At 40.6% G+C, this 19,055-nt stretch overlaps 2 protein-coding genes across 2 annotated transcripts in view; both read right to left on the bottom strand.

Annotated features, from left to right (window-relative positions):
• OTOGL (otogelin like) overlaps positions 1–3,509 on the bottom strand; it is a 90,378-nt gene extending 86,869 nt beyond the window's left edge. Inside the window, exons 1-4 of the mRNA XM_068191963.1 lie at positions 3,431–3,509; positions 2,671–2,704; positions 2,422–2,461; positions 1,288–1,386 (exon numbers count right to left, since the gene is read on the bottom strand). Coding sequence (XP_068048064.1) covers positions 1,288–1,386; positions 2,422–2,461; positions 2,671–2,704; positions 3,431–3,509 — 252 coding nt within the window. The remainder of the gene's footprint in view (positions 1–1,287; positions 1,387–2,421; positions 2,462–2,670; positions 2,705–3,430) is intronic.
• Positions 3,510–8,699: 5,190 nt separating this feature from the next.
• RPS16 (ribosomal protein S16) lies at positions 8,700–12,507 on the bottom strand. Its single transcript, XM_068190303.1, has 6 exons — positions 12,408–12,507; positions 12,272–12,327; positions 11,441–11,542; positions 10,705–10,801; positions 9,033–9,080; positions 8,700–8,898 (listed from the first exon to the last, which is right to left on the bottom strand). Exons 2-6 carry the CDS (start codon positions 12,317–12,319, stop codon positions 8,753–8,755), a joined length of 441 nt encoding a protein of 146 aa, XP_068046404.1. The 5' UTR covers positions 12,320–12,327; positions 12,408–12,507; the 3' UTR covers positions 8,700–8,752.
• Positions 12,508–19,055: the final 6,548 nt, after the last annotated feature.

Raw genomic sequence — 19,055 nt, 5'->3', positions numbered from 1 at the left:
CTCTTCTTTCCTCTGTTTTTTATTATTTCTTATCTGATGTTCTATGAAAAAACAGTTACCTTTCTGCAGTCCCCACAGACTTAAGTGCCAGCTTTCAGCTGCACAGCTAAGAAATTTTTTAGTCTTTGCTTGTAAGCTAATTTCTTTCTTCCCTCCTGACTCCACTCATTCTCCACATCTCAAGTTTGAACTGATGGATCTCAAGTTAACAACACCGTGCAAGGAACATTTTAGGGTTAGTCTTGCCAACGCCTCTAACAGCTCCCTTTTCCAAATGGAAATATGTTGTGGGATGCTTCCAAGTAGTACAATCTGTTTAAAATCAACCTGAAATAGATTTCATTGAAGCACCACCTGGAAGGCCCCTGTACCAAAATTATTCCTGGTGCCAATGTTCCATTGCTAGCTGCAGAGGGTCCCTTCCCTTCCTGCACAACAAGACCCATTCCCATATTTTCTGATAGTGACCCCAAGCCACCTGCCTCACAAAAGCTGCTTTTGGCCTTTGCGCCATTTTGCAGAACGTCCTTGGTGCAACAGCACTTCCCTGCTGAAGGCCCTCTGGGGACACCTCCAGTCCTGCTTCTCTCAGAGGTTCGATTTCCCTCAGTGCAGCGTTTCACACCAGCTGCCTTCTGTAGCGGCACACAGATCTCAAAGGTCTTGGAGAAAATCACCTCTGGTTCGGCCACAAGCTCCCTGGAACACCCTGAGGCGGGACTGCCTCTGGCTTCCTGCCTATCCCCTTCAAAGGGGTTAGAACCCTTGGCTGGGCTCCATCGCCCAAGTGTGTACAAGTGGGGGAACAAGATTCCTCCATTTAGGATTGAATTTCAGCACAACATCGCTAGGATGCAGCACTGAGGCAGCGTGGGGCCAGGGTGATGGGAACCAGGGCTGGGCCGGAGCCTCCAGGGCACCATGTCCAGGAAGGAGCCTTGCCAGTGGCACGGCCATTGTGCCTCTCACAAACACAAACACAAACAGATTTCCAGGTCCTGTTCACCCCCACAAAAGACAGAGGCGCCCCGGGTTTATTTCCCATGGTGTGTGTCAGTCGGCTTGGCAGAGTCAGTCATCCACTGGGTGCTTTGCTGAGGGAGAATGAAGGCATTAGGCCGTGGCTCAGGTGGGATGAGCAGGTGAGGAGTAGCTGCTCCTCCTCACTGTCCTCCTGTTACCACAGCCCAACTCCCCACAAAGGGTCATTTGTAAGGATGGCAGAGGCCCAGAGCAGAAAAGGGAGGAGGGTTTCCCCACCCTCCTGCTTTTGGAGGTATAACCTACCTCGGCTGTTACAAGATCTCTTTTCTGTCGAGTTGCATTAGACTCAGTTCTGGAAGAAAACAAAAAGGATCTTGTATTATCAAAGGTCCCTGGAGCAACCTGAATAAGCAAGTCCCCCGAGAGAAGTGTTTCTCTCTGATTACAATCACTTTATCAAAGAGGTCTTTCTTGGGTTAACATTTAAAAAGGTGATTTTTTTTTTTTTTTTGGGTCAGTGTCTCATTTTACAGAATTGGGCAGCACTCCATTCTCTGCTTGGACAGGGAGGTACCTGGAGCTTTGGAGAGACATAAATAGGCAAAACAGACTTACACAAGAGGATACAAAATTGTAAACCAGCTTCATATTTACTTCATGCGGCATGTCAGTGGCTACAAGTTCCCCAGAGTGTTGCTTGAATATACTTTGATGGTACTTTTGATAGCAAGAGATGACTCTCCAGCTGGAGCCAACTTTAATTTGTGATTAAGTTTAGAAACAAAGGCATCAAACTATAAAACACACTTAGTTCTATCAACACTTCATGATGGCTTATCATTTGACATGTCTGTGTATCCGCTAGATGTATTAGAAGTCATAAGACACACAAAGCTAAGTCCAACTTGATGCTTCCATTGAAATTGATGGCATAGATCCCATTTAATTCAATGGGATCAGGAACATTGCCTAGTTTGGGTTTTGTTTGGATTTCAGCTTCTATGTGAAAATTAGTATTGAAAATGTTTATTTTAAGGCTGTACAGCACTTAACTTCTCTGTGCTTCAAATAGCAGCTAGGATTTTATCATGCAGTTAAAACTGTAGATGGATACTCAATTAATGTATTTTTCCAGTCATGAAATCATGATCTCATGCTTTTTTCATTCCATTATTCCTCTAAGCTTTCTCGAGACCATAGAAGTACCATTTTTCATAAGGACCTCCATTTTTCAAACAGAGGACCCATGCCCATTATGTAAATACTTGGGAAAGAGTTGTAAACATTCTGAAAGTGTGTTCTACATCCAATCTACATGAAGATGACATTTTACACGTTGAATTCAAGGTTGTATTTTACTTTCTAATTTGCACTGCATTGCATGTGCTCATTCTTGCTCTGTTTGTAGGACTTGACATATAAGGAATAAAAACTTACCTCAAAGTTCTTTTCAAAAGAGGAGGCTTGCAATAAGATCCTGTCAATTAAAAAATCACAAAGTTAAACATTTTTTTCTACAGCATCACTCTCCCTCTGGAAAGCAATGTCAAGTTTAAAACAACATTATTGAATTTTAGGGTTTAACAATCCTGAGTTTTCCAGGGCACCTTTGTACAAACTCTGTATCCAAGGAATGTAGCACTATATGCACTCCTTCCTAAGTTGATTCTCTCACACAGTCTTTACCTGCAGGTTTTCATGGCTGTCGTTCTGGTATGCGCTACCATAAAGAAGAAAAAAGAGTTCATAGTTCTTCAGAGGCTCAGAACAAAAAAATAGAACAGGTAAACAGGTAAAACAGAACAGGTACTCAGAGCTTTCCAGAATCAAACCTCCAGAGTTAAAATAATTTTCTGACTGTTGCTTGTAAGACTGAATTGTAAATAATTTTAAATGAGTCCATGATTAAAACAAGCCAGCAAATAAAATCAAACAAAACCACAAAAACCTTTTAATATTACATTAGAAATCGTTATAATTGTAGCAAGGAAACTATATATAAGATCCAGTCACATTACATAGAAAGTAAGACAATTTCTATAACTAGAAGAGCAATTATTTACCCTAGCAGTCTAAAAATGTTTAAACAAACTGCAGGTGCAGTCTCTTCAAATAAAATCTTAACTCATTGAAAACCATTAAAGGCTACTCATCTGACAATAACAGAAAGAAAGGCAAGAAAGTTAGACTTTGTTCATAAATAATTGTTTTCTAACAAATTCAGACGTAAAAAACTACTCTTAAAAAGAATTATATTTTAGTTTCTACACCTGTGAGAGAGAATGGTGATATATACTTGTTTAAATTGCATTTACAAATTCCAGAGGCCACAAAAAAATGATAGAAATATAGCTGTAATATTAAAACTAGCTGTAATATTAAAATATTTAGAAAAAGTTTGTAAAAATTAGTATTACTACAAAAAAAAAAAATATAAAATTCTTACCTTGCAAAGTGGATAGCAGAGAATGAAGTAAGAATATACTCCATGGTAACATTAAACTGAGCTTTCCTACAATGTTCATTTCAGTATGAGTTGGAAAAAGGGAATTTATCCAAATTAAGGGCTTTGAGTATAGGGCATCTTACAACTGTGTATTTTACAGTGTGTTTAAATCCTTTGGAGGTTAGATAATTGGACTCATTACTTTAAAGAAGGCAATGTAAAAGAGCAAAAGAGCAGGAGACATCAAGCTTGGTAGCTACATGCAGCTTCAGGAGCTTTGCGAGTGTTGCGTACAACTTCCTGGCTTCATGTCTCTCATTAGCAATGCATGGTAGCGCCTCAGCACAGTCTGTATTAGTTACACTTCCACCAGACCTGCGAGTACTACTCCCCTGTTGAATTGAATTGGCCCTTTATAACACAGACAATGACAGAAATGTTGCCATGTCATGGTGGTTTGAGAGATCCTTCTGTCGTCACACACCTTTGTGTGCATTGAGGCTTGAGCTGAGGGCTATTCTCTACTCTAGTACAGCAACATTTTTTGCAAGATCCTGAAATAATACCACTGTATAATTATAACTATATGGTTTTACATATTAAGATATTAATGCTTTTTCTCTGTTTTGAAAGGAGAGAGATGCACTTCTTTTAAATAATATATCTGGCTTTTTAAGAATATTCTGGATGCCTTTCTGGGTATAGTTTGCTTATAGCACAAAAGGCTTCTCAGAGGATAATTATATTTTAGTTTTAATAAATCATGTCATGGAAACTTCACATTAGGAAAAAGGAGAAAGAAGTCAACAGGGCCAAAGGTTTAATTTCTAATTTTCATTAAAATATAAAAACATAATTTTACAAAAATTAAAAATTATCATGTTTTAAAATAAAAATCTCTTACTTGCTCTGCCATAATGTAAACAGAATCATCGAAAAGCACAGCTTTAAAAACACTTATAATGCTACTCAAAATTGTTGCTGCTCATTTTCTTTTGCAAAGCCTATCTTTTGCCTATTTTCCATTCTTCCTAGGAAGTGCTTTGTGAGACCCTCTGAGCATGCTACAGAAGCTGTGGTTGGACCAAATAAAATTCAGAAGCTGATGGCCTCTCTTGAGTAAAAAGTTCTCCCATCCTTTCTTCCAGCCCTTTCCCTTTCCTGTTCCACATATGGACAAGAGAAAGCAAATAAAAACTCAGCTTCTGCAAGCACGGATAAGGACAAAACCCTGTGTCCACAGAGCAGCCAACAGCACTGGTGATGGTTTGGGATCACTGATGGCGCAAGGCTAATTATTGGAAACTGATGCGTAACACTACTACATACCCTGTGTGGAGTATTTAAGAACTATTTTTATTACTGTTGGGTCTGAGAAGCTGACATTTCCATAGTTGCATTTCAAGAGAGTTTGTTGCTTTGTTTTTACCTCTATGGGAGTAGCTATGGTCTGTTCCCATGGATTGGCTGTTTGTCTGCAGGTGGACTGCATATCTCAGCTCAGGTGCACCTGCAGTATGTGTACCTGCAGTATGATCCAAAACCACTCCACACCACAAACAGAAGCAAAAAAAGTGAATACCTACGTCATATGGAAACATTGATATAGTCACTCACAGACTTTTAACTCTTATGTGAGAACTTATAGAAAATAGACTTTCAAGACTGCTCTAGAGATGAAACCAAGAATTACATCTTCCAAATTCCATTACCAGTCTCTCTGTTACCTTACTGGCAAGCTAAGTCTGGTTTAGAAACTCTTAAAAACTCAATCTCCTTTGAGAAATCTGATCTGGTATTCCTCCCTTTCTCAAGAGTGTATTTCTCACTATGCTTCATATGCAGTTTCACAACTAAATTAATGTAATATTAATAGAAATTAACTCTTTTGGCTTAACAGGAAAAAAAAAAGCTATCCAAAATAGCAATTATGTGAGCTTTGTTTGGTTTTGGAATTTTTTAAACCATTTTTCTATAGGAAAGTTGGTATATGTAGTATTTCACAGTTGTTTAATTTCTAATATTTAAAAATAGGCCAAGCCTTATTATCTGCAAAGGAACTTTGTGAGAGTTAAAGCAATAGGCTTCATAAAGTTTAGACATTTCAGCCCAAGGCAAGGTAGGAAACAGCAAAGTCCCAAGCGCATTAACGATGTCAGCTAAGGAAAAATAATTATTCAACCAAGTACTCTGAACTGTACCTCAGAGGACTATATTAAGAAAGAGATTAAAAAATCAAATTATATCAAGGCAATGACATGTATTATCTACACAAGTATTAGAATATTCCCAGACTGGCACTTCTGAAAAACTTGGAAAAAAAAGCACTAGAAAATAATTGCTTTTGTAAGAAAACAAGCACAATATAGAACACACTTGTCCACATTTAAAAATGCCAGTGTTACATTTTTAAGTTACAGATTTTTTTCTTCAAAAATAAAATTTAAATGTTTAAGTGGTAATATATTTGTACATTGAAGTAAAAAAAAATTCTCAAAATTTTCCAACAATGTTTGAGAGGGCTTAAATTTATATACAGGTCACAATGTTCATCACTGTAACAATGGATAAGGAAATAACTGCCTTCTGTGCCATGGGCACAAGCTTACCCTGGTTTGAAAGGGGGTCCACTGTCATTGTTAACAAAACATGGTATTTTCAATGGAGAATTCAAGTGAGGCTGCATTTTGTTGTGCACAGATGATCTTCCTAAGGATTAACATTGGTGAAACTAATGAAAGAGCTGGATGATAAGAGGGGAGCGGTTCTCTTTTCTGAGAACCATCTTCCAGCTGCTCAAGAACCTTCCTAATAGTTTGAAGACCAAACTCTTACTATTCCTCTGGGGATGTGTTTCTCTAGCCAGAGTGGATGCTCAATGCCAAGTGCTTGATTACCATCCCTGCAGACTCAGGACAGGAGGAAAGGAGACATTTTTACAAACACCTTCAAACTTTACAGTAGTTACAGTTCCCAGTGAAGTTAAGCCCTCTAGTGGGTGATCAGTAAGCAACCTCTCAGAATAAAAATCTTCTGCCATCCAGGCAGACAGCAGCCCAATTCTACAAACATTTCTCATTTAGAACGCAAGTGTGTGGGAATTACATCACTCTGCAGGATTAACAGGGCATTTTTATAGGATCGGAGTTCCATTCAGAAAGCATTTTTATTATGTTAAGTCTTCTGGTTGAAGAAATGACATGCAGATATCATCTCTGAATATATTAGTGGCAATGCAAGTTTTATTTTCAGCCTTTCCACAAAAGAACAGTAAAACAATAATCCCAAATTGTTACAAGCTGTTCTGTGAACAGAAAAACAGATTCATCAGGCTTCCTCATAACTGTGAAATCCACCTCTAAGGTTCCTGGCATCAGGTATTCCATCTCCCCCTGCCTCATTAAGTTTCACACCACCACAACTTTGCATCATCTTTTCCCCTCCATTCCACAGATCTAACAGCCAGACAAGAATCAGTTTTGGACAAGCCACAGCATAGGGTATGTATGTGCCAACTGGCAGACCAGGAAGCATCTCCTAAGCAATGAGTGAGCCATTGCTTTTCAGTCACACAGCCAAACAACTAGAGACTATTTTCCCTCAGCTGAGGCTAATTAACATCAAGACCCAAGTTTTCACAAAACTCAGGAATTCAAGTGATCAGACTCAAAGTTAGCTCTGCATAGCATCTTTTCCTTGGAAAACCAAGCCAGGAGGACGAGCGTGGCAGTTTTCAGCAGCCCAAGAGCTTAGAGTGCAGGAAAGGGGGACTGAGGAAAGCAGACCATGCATCTTGCCAGACAGGAGTCTGAGATGGAGTATCCCATTTGCTTTGTGTAAAACCAAATAACCTAGGTATGTGAATTGGTGAAAGAACATAAAAGTCTCCTCCGCTTCAACAGGAGCATGAGAGGCTTGAATACAAGCATTGTACTTCTATTCAAATTACAGAATGCAGTTATTTCATGGCAGAAACTGACAGCTAAAATGGGATGATGGATGCAGAATTCCTTTTTTAGAAGGAATTTGTTTGCTACACATTTAACTCTTGAATAACTGTAAGGATACCTTTAATGCTATTCTACTGAAAAAGCAGAGACCACATGACAAATGCTTAACATTAATAAAAAGCTGTAAGCACTTCTTTTATTAAACTACAATGAAAGGGTAGATTTTACTATTCATTCCAATTCCCCAACACACAAGGGAAGCTGGTTTGTGTTGACTGAGTACACTGAAGAAAATTTCCCATTAAGCAAATTAGAATAACATGCAAGGAGAAAAGCCCAACACTTAAAAATCTCAAGCCAAGGTGCTCTTACGACAATTCCAGTCCTGCCATACAAGCATACATAGACATTAAAATACCAGGCTTGGAGAGCAATAGAGCAGTAGCTGGGCTCTCAGTGTCTTGGTCTCCAGTATTTCTTCTAGTTCCACTCCAAACTTGTTTACAAACACAGGAAACAGCTCAGGGCTGTACTCACACCGGTTGGTTCAGCTTGTACCCACAGCCTCACTCTGTAACTTGCATCTCTTCCAAAGGACAGAATGAGTCTTTGAAAGACTATTGTTGGCCCATCCCACATTTACTCAGAATTTACTTTTTGTCCTTGGGTAAATGGACAGGATCTGAAACTTCTCCTACATTTAATATGCACATCCTGTAGCCGAAATTTTGAAAATTACTTTCCAACTCACTTTTTTCACCCTTTCTTCCTCCAAGGCTTTCAAAGTGCCTCACCTAGCTCGTAACATAAGCAGCTACTCCTCTCGGCTTGTACTGTGTGAACACGTGGTTGAAGGATTAATCACTCCGACCTAATCTTAAAACACAAAATCCTTGATCTATTTTTACAAAACATTATATATTTAATTATTTTAAGTTTCCTACATTTAAATGTACTAGTCCAGGACTCAGCCGCTGAATTATCTGGTATGCAAGAGTTCCACACCTCCCTCCCTTGCAATTATTTTCGTTTTGATGTTAACTACCAGAAGGGTAAAGACTGAAATGGTCCATGAACCACTATGTTGCATGTGCCTGCCAAATCCAGGATGTGAGCCTTCTTCATGTTTGGATAACCACACATTCCTCAAAATAAGTTTTTCTTTACTCCTAAGACCTTACCTCTCAGAATTGCTATGAAAGGATAAAAACAGAACTGCGCTCTGATACTACTGCAATACAAATCCCTTTGTGTATCAATGTTAAAACACAGTGAAAACATCTATTTACCCATCCAAGAAAAGGCAATTTAGAAACATGAAAATTATCAAATTCTTTCTGTTTATTGTCTGCAACATGACTAGAGACCAATTTTAGCGGTAAGACTTCTGGTAGCGTGCACGAGCACCAGGTCCTCCAAATTTCTTGGATTCACAACGGCGAGGATCTGCAACAAGCAGAGTCCTATCATACTGGATTAGAATATCCTTTATCTCTTTCTTGGAAGCTTCATCAACATCTGTTAAAAAAAAAAAAAATCTTTCATTTAAGCTGTTCCATATGGAACAAATCCATATTAATACTTTTTGCAATAATAGAACCAAAAGCCATACATTTCCACTTAAAGCTAATAAAACACTAAGAGTTACTTACATTTTTGATAGTAAGCCACCAAAGCTTTGGAAATAGCTTGACGGATAGCTGTTAAACAAAGATAAAAGATCAGTAACGATTGCAAATCTATTTAAAATTTAAACACAAAGTGCCAGTTATCTGAGAAATGTGCTATTTTGTTCACTGCCAAATTGTCCTTTCTCCCCTTAATATCCCCCCTCCCACATAGTCCACGTGACCCTTACTTTGGCAAACCTTAAGAAATCTGTGCCAAGAGGCCACCCACAGTTCATTTGTTGATTTGACAGCTGCCAGCTAGCCAAGAAATTGCACAAGTGCTGTCTGATCACTTTCTCTCCCAAGTACTAATGTAGGTTCATTTTCTATCTACAAGCAGTCAACTTTCAAAATCTTTAGAAACACAGTTCTCTGAAATGTCTATACCTTTCAACAAAGATAAAATTGATTCTGTGTTGAAAGACTAAGGCTGCAAAAGGGACAACAGGATGGTCTGAGTGCTAGAACACAGCAATACAAACAAACTAGCACAGTAACAGTTACCAGAACTCAAACCAGGAGAATGGGACTAACTGTCAGGATGTTGTTACACTTATCTGTCAAAATATTAACATCAGGATTTTGATGAAAATATGAACTGAAAAACAAATGGTATTGAGTTTGGGCCTGAAATTTGCCTGGTTTATATGCACCATATAAACCACTTTACTAACTACACTTTACTAACTCCACTTTACTAACTACATTCAAATTAAGAACAGAACAAATCTATCTTTTGTAAAGATGAGCTCTTAGGAACGGCTAATGCAATTATATTCCCAGCCTTCCCTGCAAGGGGAAAACTGCCTAGCTTTGGTCATACAGGAAAGATGCTTCTGAGCAACATGGAAATATACAACTAAGGATATACTTTCTAATGCTAAACCTCTCTTAAAATCCTTGTGCTCAGCCGCATTTAAACTATCCTGTCACTTCACAATGTAAAGGTAGTTCCTGTGCATTTCATCAAAACTTCATTTTGCTTCACTCAGCTTATTCTGCTACAGCTTTGAAGATAAAATATAATCAATATGCCCTTATGAGAAACTACATTCGCACAGTGGAGAAAGAACAGTTTGGCCAGTCACTATTCCAAACTTAAGCCTCTTAAATATGTGGCTGCATTGGGTCTGGCTGAGATGATTTTCCTGTGACAGCTCTCATCTGGTTTGTGTTCTGGCTACAGCCGAGCAGTGCTCACACAGCATCAAGGCTGTGCCTACAAGGTATCTCCATCACCATTAGGCTAGGAGTGGGCAAGATCTTGGAGGAAACATAGTCAAGACAACTGATATCCAAACTGACCAGAGGGGATGTTCCATACCAGAGGATGTCTGCTCAGCAGTAAAACCAAAGGAAAAGCAACTGCTATAGGTATTGAGGCCTCACTTCCTGGGAAGTGGCTGAACATTGCCTGCTGATGAAAGCCTTTAGTTTTCCTTTGCTTCAGTGCACAGCCTTTACTTTTGCTTTATTAATCTGCATTCATCTTGACCCACAAGGGTTTTCCATCTTATTTTCTCCCTCTCCCCATCAAGATAAGGAGAGGAGTGATATAGCAGCTTGGTGAGCACCAGGCATCCAGCCAGTGTCAACTCACCACAGTGGCTTTACCCATTCCAGCCCACTCCAGAAATCCCACCAAAAACCTTACCATAGATTTGTGCTACGTGGCCACCACCCTTCACACGGACTCTGATGTCAACACCAGCAAACCGCTCCTTCCCCAGGAGAAGGACAGGTTCAAGCAGCTGGGAAACGAAACACAAAGAAAATTCATTTGTAATGAGGGTCAGAGCTTGTAGTAGCTTTACCAAACATGATGTTATTGAATCCTATGAAAAATGGAACCTTGATTTTAAAAGCACACAACCAGGTCAAGTTCACGTGTGGCAGAGTTCTTTGACGTCGACTAGTGCTGTCATAAGACATGTTTACTGAAGTCTTTGGTTTATTTAAGTTTCAAATAGCTTAGCAGCAAACCATATGCACATGGGAATTAAGAACAAGAGAAATAACTAGGATGTCATAACTATATACAAAAAATAAGTCAAGTTCATTAAAAGTGAAGATGTGAAATAGTATGTAGGTAGTTTTCTTCACTACTTATTATACTTTATAGTTACCCAGACAGTTACAGATTCTGTCAGCATTGTTCAACAGCTATTGTATAAAGCTCTAAATAACCTCTTTAAAACGAGGGCTTTAAGTCACCCATTTCAGTTTAGAAAGTGGATAAGTGCAAAAAATACTTCACATTAAGTGAAACCTGTTAAGCAAACCCCCCCATCACAGAAGTGCACTTTCAGTAGGACAAGCCCCTTGCCTCCAGTGTGAAGCAATTACATGTATAAAAAGGGATGCAGGGCAGAAGCTGAATGGATGCTTACTTTATACTGCAGAGTTCTGGGCTCAATCATTTCCAGAGGTCTTCCATTAACTTTAATGAGGCCATTCCCTCTCTTGCAGTGGGCAACAGCCGTTGCAGTTTTCTAAAAATCCAAACGTGTATTAACACAGCGTTTTATTTTTGCACAAGCAGCAGGAACTTCAATTTCATTTTAACAACAGAGCAGTTTTAGTCTTAGACAAACACAAAACAGTATCTCTCCCTACACCTCCAGGTATAATCACAGTATTAAAACAGAATCTTAATAAAAGTTTCAGTGTTTGATTTACAGTTACAAGACTTAATAGCATACGAAGGAAATACCCCTCCGTTCTACAATACCGTAGTTTTGTGGTTCGTTTTCTCACAAGAGACTGGTAGCGTGAATTATTGGAGACGCAGCATTCCATCCAACAGGGCGAACTTTACCTTCCCGACACCACCTCACAACGTGCCCCTCGGATACCGACAATGGTAAGCCAGACCGCTGTGGACTGGGGCGACAGCGGCGGCCGCTCCGTAAGACTCCGGTGAGAGACCACTCACACCCACCCCCGAGAGCAGCAAAGCCCTCCCCGCAGCTCCGCAGCGCACCAGGGACACGGCGCGCTCCGGCAGCCACGGAGCGGGACACGTGGGCTGCCCGGCGGCACTCACCCCGGCGGCACTCACCCCGGCGGCCCTCCCCCGGCGGCCCTCCCGCGGCCCAGCCCCGCCGCACGGCCCCGCCGCGGAGCTGCGGCCGAGACACCCCGAGCGCGATCGGCCCAAAGGCGCGGGCCGGCCCGGCAGAGAGCAGCAGATGGTGCAGGCCGCCGTGCCCGCGCCTCACCTTTCGTCCGAAGACCTGGACGCTCTGCAGGGGGCCCTTGGCCGGCATGGCTGTTCCTGCAAGACAGAGGGAGCGGCGTGAGCGCGGGCGGGGGCGCGGGCGCGGGCGGGCGCGGCCGGAGCGCCCCGACACTCACCCGTCCTCGGCGGCGGCTCCGCGGAAAGGCCGCACGGGGCTTCCTGCCCTCGGATCAGGGGCGCCGCGCCGCAAAGCACAACGCCATCACTTCCGGCAGCGCGACAGAGAGCACGGCCGCCTCCGCCCCGTGTTGCGCGCTTTGCGGCAGCGCGGAGGGCGGGGCCCGGCCCGAGCTGGGGCGCGGCCGCGGCTGCGGGCAGCGCTGTGGGAGCGGCGGAGAGAGAGCCCGGGCCGCTGGAGAGAGAGAGAGAGAGCCCGGGCCGCTGGAGAGAGAGAGAGAGAGAGAGAGGGAGCCCGGGCCGCTGGAGAGAGAGAGAGAGAGAGAGAGAGAGAGGGAGCCCGGGCCGCTGGAGAGAGAGAGAGAGAGAGAGGGAGCCCGGGCCGCTGGAGAGAGAGAGAGAGAGCCCGGGCCGCTGGAGAGAGAGAGAGAGAGAGAGAGAGAGAGAGAGGGAGCCCGGGCCGCTGGAGAGAGAGAGAGAGAGAGAGGGAGCCCGGGCCGCTGGGGAGAGAGAGAGAGCCCGGGCCGCTGGAGAGAGAGAGAGAGAGAGAGAGCCCGGGCCGCTGGAGAGAGAGAGAGAGCCCGGGCCGCTGGAGAGAGAGAGAGAGCCCGGGCCGCTGGAGAGAGAGAGAGAGCCCGGGCCGCTGCCAGGGGCTCTCTCCGCTGCTGACACCACAGTGCGCTTTGCTGGGCCCCAGTCACAAAGCGGAACCTAGGTGGGCTTCTGCGCTAAGTAGAACAAAATGATGCCATGCCCGAAAGGCTTAGAGTTGCTCTTTGAACCTCCTGGAGATGCAACGAGACAAACTCCGTGGCTTTTATAACTCTGGTAAACTGGAGAAGATAAAGCAGTAAATCCTGTATTCGCTTCTAGCACTGTACACTGACATATTCAGAAACTGCCTTATACCCACTTAAATACGCAGTGGTGGTTTTTTGTAAGATCAAGTCAGAGTTCTCTTTAGATTTAGGGCACTCGAAGAACCCCATCAAATTTATCTTCTGTCTCAGTTTTTTTCTTGTTTAATATCTGTCGTAAAGCATGGAATTTAAGTCGCTTTCAGACTGAAAATATTTTACATCTAATGCGGTAGTATTTAGTATGCAAAATTTTCTGGAAGGACAAAAGGAGAATCTGTTCATGAAGCGAGGTCACTCACGCTTCTTAGACATTTTAAATGATAGAGATTTAAATTACTATGATGATTAGAAAGTTGACTGCTCAAATGAAACAATCAGTTCCTTTGTCTTCGGACAGGATTTTAAATAGTGAACATTAGTCATGAGTCATGTGAGGATTTAAACAAGCACTTAGCTTTATGCAATTTGAGTGATTAGTTCTGTTCAAGTGAATGGGACTGTGCAGAACGTGTAAGATTTAGCACATCCCAAACCCTCAGTTGTACCAAGCTTTAACATGTGATCCAAAAAGTGATTTAATTTTTTAAGGCTGTTTCCTAAGGAACAGTGTTTATGCAGTCACACGGGTCTATCTTCCAGTCTTTCCCTGTCATGGGAGGAAGGGGAATGGTCACCTCCTTGTTGGCCAGTTTCAGTTAGTTCTTGAAGATGAGTGGAAATTTCAGAACCAATACAGGTTTTACATGTTTGGTGAAAATAGGTGGCTCAGCATGAGAGAGATCTTTAACTTGCACAATGAAAGCAGCTGCAGGAGCTGGAATATTAAGACATTATAAAATCTATTTAGGTAAAAAAGAGAAAACATAATACCTAATTAACCCAGTTAGACAAAAAGGTTCAGCTAAGGCTCATGATAAACCCAAAGGTGAGCCATTAGCAATTCAGTTTTGTTGGGTGTCCAGGGAACTTTTAAAGAAAAAGAAAGCAACTCTAAATCTGTTTCCTCTGTGGGCATTATCTAAGGTCTGGTACTGACAACCTGTGTTTCAATATGAAGTATACCATTAAATAGGTATTTTTAACATGTATAAAACTTGCATTTTGGGAGCATGCTTTCTTAGGTCCTTTAAAATTCATCCTCATTTGGGTGTTCATCTGCTGCACGCTCTTTCTGGAACTGAAAACTATCATCCTAGAAGAGCCTGTGTGAAAACCAGGGATGTACCTACATATATGTATCGTTCTGCCTTCTATTAGCAAAAGAAGACAATAACCAACATATAGTGATAAGTTTGCCTGGAAGATAAGGTTAAAGGCTTTGTGCTGGTTGTTCCATTTGCTTTCTAGCATAAAAACAGGAATAAGAGCTAAGAGGTTGTAGGCTGTAACACTGTAAGAGTTAACTGGAACATGACTAGCACAAAACAAGCAAAAAAAAAAAAAAACACCAAAATTATATCAGAATGGAAAATAAACCCCTCAGTTAAGATACTATACTTTTACAAAAAGTCCTAGCACTAACAATATCCCTATTTAATTTTACTGAGCACAGAGTACTTTAAAATGGTAATGTATCTCAGACTTCAAAAGGAATACATGGTAAGAATCTGCAAGCATCACTTACAAACTCTTGTATTCACTTCCTTTTTATTTGTGAAATAATTGCACCTGTAGAATGTAAGGCATTTGTTTGGTGGCCTTCTTTTTTTTTGTTAACCTGATTTTGCACCAGTGTAAAGACTCCTATAGGGAATAATCAGACCCAGAGAAATGAAGGCATGTTTGCTGGTAAACCACACTTAGCAGAAAGAACATCTCATAAAAAGCTGGCAGGTTTGTACTCAACTACATATAGGGCATTTTATTATTTCCTAATAGAAGGAAAACTATTTGGATTTTACTGAAATGTAAGTACTTTATTTCACAGTCATTCTATTCTACACAGATGATGTGTTGTGTATCTTTATAGCAACAAGATTCATACAACTACTAAATCTTTTACATGGGCATTTAGTGAGGCTTTAAGGGATTGAGAGTCTCACTACCTGACCTCCTCCACTGGGGCTGCTTTGACCTCATTGCAGGCTATGATATAAGGTGCTGCTGTGACCTGCTCATCTCCCACAGACCAGCCACATGCAGTGCTGCTTTCTCCGTTTTCTGGAAACAGTGAGGGTATGGTAGCAGGATGTAGCACTGTAAGGAATGTCTCTGACAGCATCTCCAGTTGTTTATTCACTTCGTGACAGGAGCACAAACCTTGTGTATATAACTTGGCTCCACAGGGAGGAGGGCTGGAAGGGAATGGCAGGAGGTGGACAGAGGTGAGCTGAGCAGAGCCAGTGAGTTGGGCTAAGGAGAGCAGCAATGAATCTTTCTTTGGAAATTTGCCAGTGTAGAGCATAGTACCACACTGCAGTCCAAAAGCTGCAGTAGGAAACCTGTGGACTCACTGCCCACCAGCACTGTCAGGCCGATCCAGTGCAACCCATGAATTTTAAATTTAAACATACTTGTTACTTGAATGCTCAGAATTTATTTGGCAACACAGGAGTCAAATATATTGAAGATTTTTGTGACTTATGTGCTTGTGTGGGGTTTATTTTTTCTGGGATTTTATGTAGTTCAGAATTTAAAACAGCAAGTGACTGGACTTCGACGTAAAAGTATGATGATGGTTCTCCGCTCAGATCTTGTCCTCTTTGAAATCAAATTCACATGTATGTTCAGAAGGTAAACATTCAAAGAGGATGGCATTTTAGCTTCCACTTAGCAAAGAATTATGTAGCTGCCAAGAGTGTAAGGCAACAAAGAGTCAAGGTCAGTATGTTAACAAGGCCAGCTGTAACGTGGCTCTAAATTTCCTCGTGTTTAAAAAGGAGAGAAAATGGTCTCAGTGGAAAAATAATGGGAGAAATAGTGAGATTATCTTGCTCATGTATTATCTAAAACATTAATAGAAAGATAAGAGCTATGGCAAAATACAATCAGTTACTTCTACATATATTGTCATAGGAAATAAAATTATTGTGAAAGTAAAGGAACATTTGGGGAAAATACAAAGAAACATTCTTCTACATAGTCCATAATCACATTTTAAAAGATCCACGCCTTCTTCCAAAATGTCTCAATTTGTAATTGATTTTACTTTGTAGGATTTGTGTGGTTTTTTAGCAGAGTGGATAATTTTAACTGGGGAACAGATTTGTTCGGATTTCATGCATGATAAACAAAGCAAATTCTCTGACGTTTTTACTTCAGACAGCAAAATCATCTCTTCAGAATGCAGTGTTCGTCTTGTACAATTTTGTATCTTTTGAAAATTAGTGGATTCTTTCACTGGGAAGTATGAAGTATTTTGGAAGAAAGATACTGACATCCCTTTTTGATGGCAGATCTCATAATCTAAAAGGTCTGGGATACCAGAATATAGTTCTCATATTACAGTTTGCAACTGATTCACGTTTGATAATAAAGTGTAAGTAGCTAATGGATCCCATTATTTCTGAGGCTTGCTTTTCACGGATTGTATTCATCCAGGCAGCAGCTGAAGGGTTTTCTAAACTCAATTAGTGCAAGAATGCTGTGGCCAATGGAAAAATGTTTGATGCATGCCAGAAAACAAATCTTCCCAGCTCTTGGAAATATGGTCTGAAAACAAATATGGGTCACACAAGATTTTCATAGCAATAAATATATTTTCCTAAAAATATATTTAAAATTTTAAGCAAAATTTTTTGTTTAATTATCCTTCTCAAATGAAGCTCTGTAGCATAAGCTCTGGAACATAAGGATATGGGTTGTCCTGATTGGTGTGATTACTGTCTCCCATTCACAGGTTAAAAGTGTTAATCTTGCATTGAGATTGAAAACATGAGATGATTTGTAATGTAGAAATTGATAGGATGTGATAGGCTCATTCACACTGAAATTCAATGCATGTAAATAATTAGCAATACAGTCAGTAATTTACTTAGGACCAGGCTTAGCATTGCTACTTGGGAAAAATCACAATTAATGATTGTCTTGACTTTCATTCTGAATGAATAAGCTAGGGCTTTCAGTACAATAAACAATAGAAATACAAAGCCCATCTTGTATCTGAACATACAGACAAAGAATAAGGCTCATTGTTTTAGCTCTGTTACCTGGCTGGTTGCTGAAATCTGAAAAAAGTTGTGACTTAAATTTGCAACATGCATCCTATTTACAATGGCTGGAAGTTTGTATAATCAGTTAACACACTAACTTTCCAGATGGAAAGTTATGGCTCATTTTAGAATCTGTCTATATGATGGAGGCTAAAATTGAATGATCTAGGATTTAGACTTGAATATATGGTGCAGCTCTCTTGCAGCATACAAGGCTTTAGTGAAATCTATTAACAGCAAATTAGAATTACTTAAAACTCTTCTCTGCATTCACAAAAGCTGCTTTTATGTATGTGTGCGTGAGCTCACACACTCACACTTTTGTATGTCAACAGGAATCAAAGCTGCAAGAAGCTGACCTGGCAACAGCCCAGCACCCCCAAGCTACACTAATAAGCAAAGAAGTAAATAGAATCACATACATGAAACAATTTATTTTTTTAGAACAGAACAGCATCTCCAAGCTTCCTGCTGTATTTTGCTGCCCCTGGAGGCTGCTTCTCAGTTTAGTTCCCATTTTTAGAAACTAAACACAGCAGGGTCCAGTGGGATCCAGCTGCCCTCTCTCAACTCTTCTGTAGAAAGAGAAGTCCTGGGTCTTAACTTCTGCAGGGCTATTTGGATCCTTTCTACTTTCTTATATTAAAGAAATATGAGGAAGAATGACTGTAAAAATAGACACCTATTTCACACTTAAAATACAAGTGTTTTGCTCCAGTTGGCTTAATTATGTTCAGATTGCAAATATAGTACTGCATTCCATAATCCATATGTCTATACTTCTTTAAATCACACGTTTGACATAGTACATAAAGTTGCTGACTTCTAATAGATAAAAAGGTGCAATCATTGTTATCAACTAGAGAAAAATATGCAACATTTTCTTTCTGCTCTAAATGATGACTGATGTTTCAGCAAAGTGATAGACTTCTCTAAAGTTATATTAATATCTACTGAGGTAATTTCTATTTCTGATTTTGAATGTTTGTTGTTTCAAGTGAAACATTTTCCATTGCCTGTGGTAAGAGAGCAGATTAGGCAGAAGTATCAGAGCTCGTGAACTGTTGTGTACTTACTGACCTACCAGAGAACTGAGACATTTTCTTCAGAAACTGGAGCAGTTGAACTCTAAAGGAGAATGAACCCTTTTGGCAAGGCTTTCTAAGGGCTCTGGATGGAAAATCTTGTGTTTATGGAACAGAGAGAGCAGGCAGAAACGTAGTGACTGTTCAGCTTGTAGAATTAAGGGAAAATAATAACACATTTTATTGACACAGAGCTGAACACAGCTAGCTGCGTGCTGTCAGGAATCATGGAATTGTCAAACACAGCAGAATACCTGTCTGACAAAGTGGTTGTTGCCAATTACCAGCTGTAGCTATTGAACTGAAACAATTCTCAATGCCTTGTTACATGTTAATAGTTGATGCATTTTAAAGTAATCTATCCATCCTCACCTAGGCCTTTGTTCAGAGACCGCACAGAAGTCATACAGTCTGGTATCTCCAAATGATTCTTCTGTAGTTCATTCCTCCAATGTTCCCAAGAGAATCTAGCCCATAATATCTACACACTAGGAGATCTGCACAGATTAGTTCACAGAAACACAAACATATGCAGTATTACAACACACGTA

This window comes from Anomalospiza imberbis, chromosome 5, assembly GCF_031753505.1.
Source record: "Anomalospiza imberbis isolate Cuckoo-Finch-1a 21T00152 chromosome 5, ASM3175350v1, whole genome shotgun sequence".
NCBI classification, from domain to species: domain Eukaryota; kingdom Metazoa; phylum Chordata; class Aves; order Passeriformes; family Viduidae; genus Anomalospiza; species Anomalospiza imberbis.
The sequence above is the reverse complement of the archived record's forward strand: the minus strand, read 5'-3'. Positions and strand labels throughout refer to the sequence as shown.

What these genes read in the sequence shown, in the direction of transcription:
- RPS16 (XM_068190303.1), bottom strand. Translation starts at nt 12,319, where the DNA reads ATGCCGGCCAAGGGCCCCCTGCAGAGCGTCCAGGTCTTCGGACGAAAG. An exon ending in CCAGAACTCTGCAGTATAAA is followed by an intron (nt 10,802 to 11,440) that starts GTAAGCATCCAT and finishes TTCGTTTCCCAG; the next exon opens with CTGCTTGAACCTGTCCTTCT. An exon ending in GGTGGCTTACTATCAAAAAT is followed by an intron (nt 8,899 to 9,032) that starts GTAAGTAACTCT and finishes TTTTTTTAACAG; the next exon opens with ATGTTGATGAAGCTTCCAAG.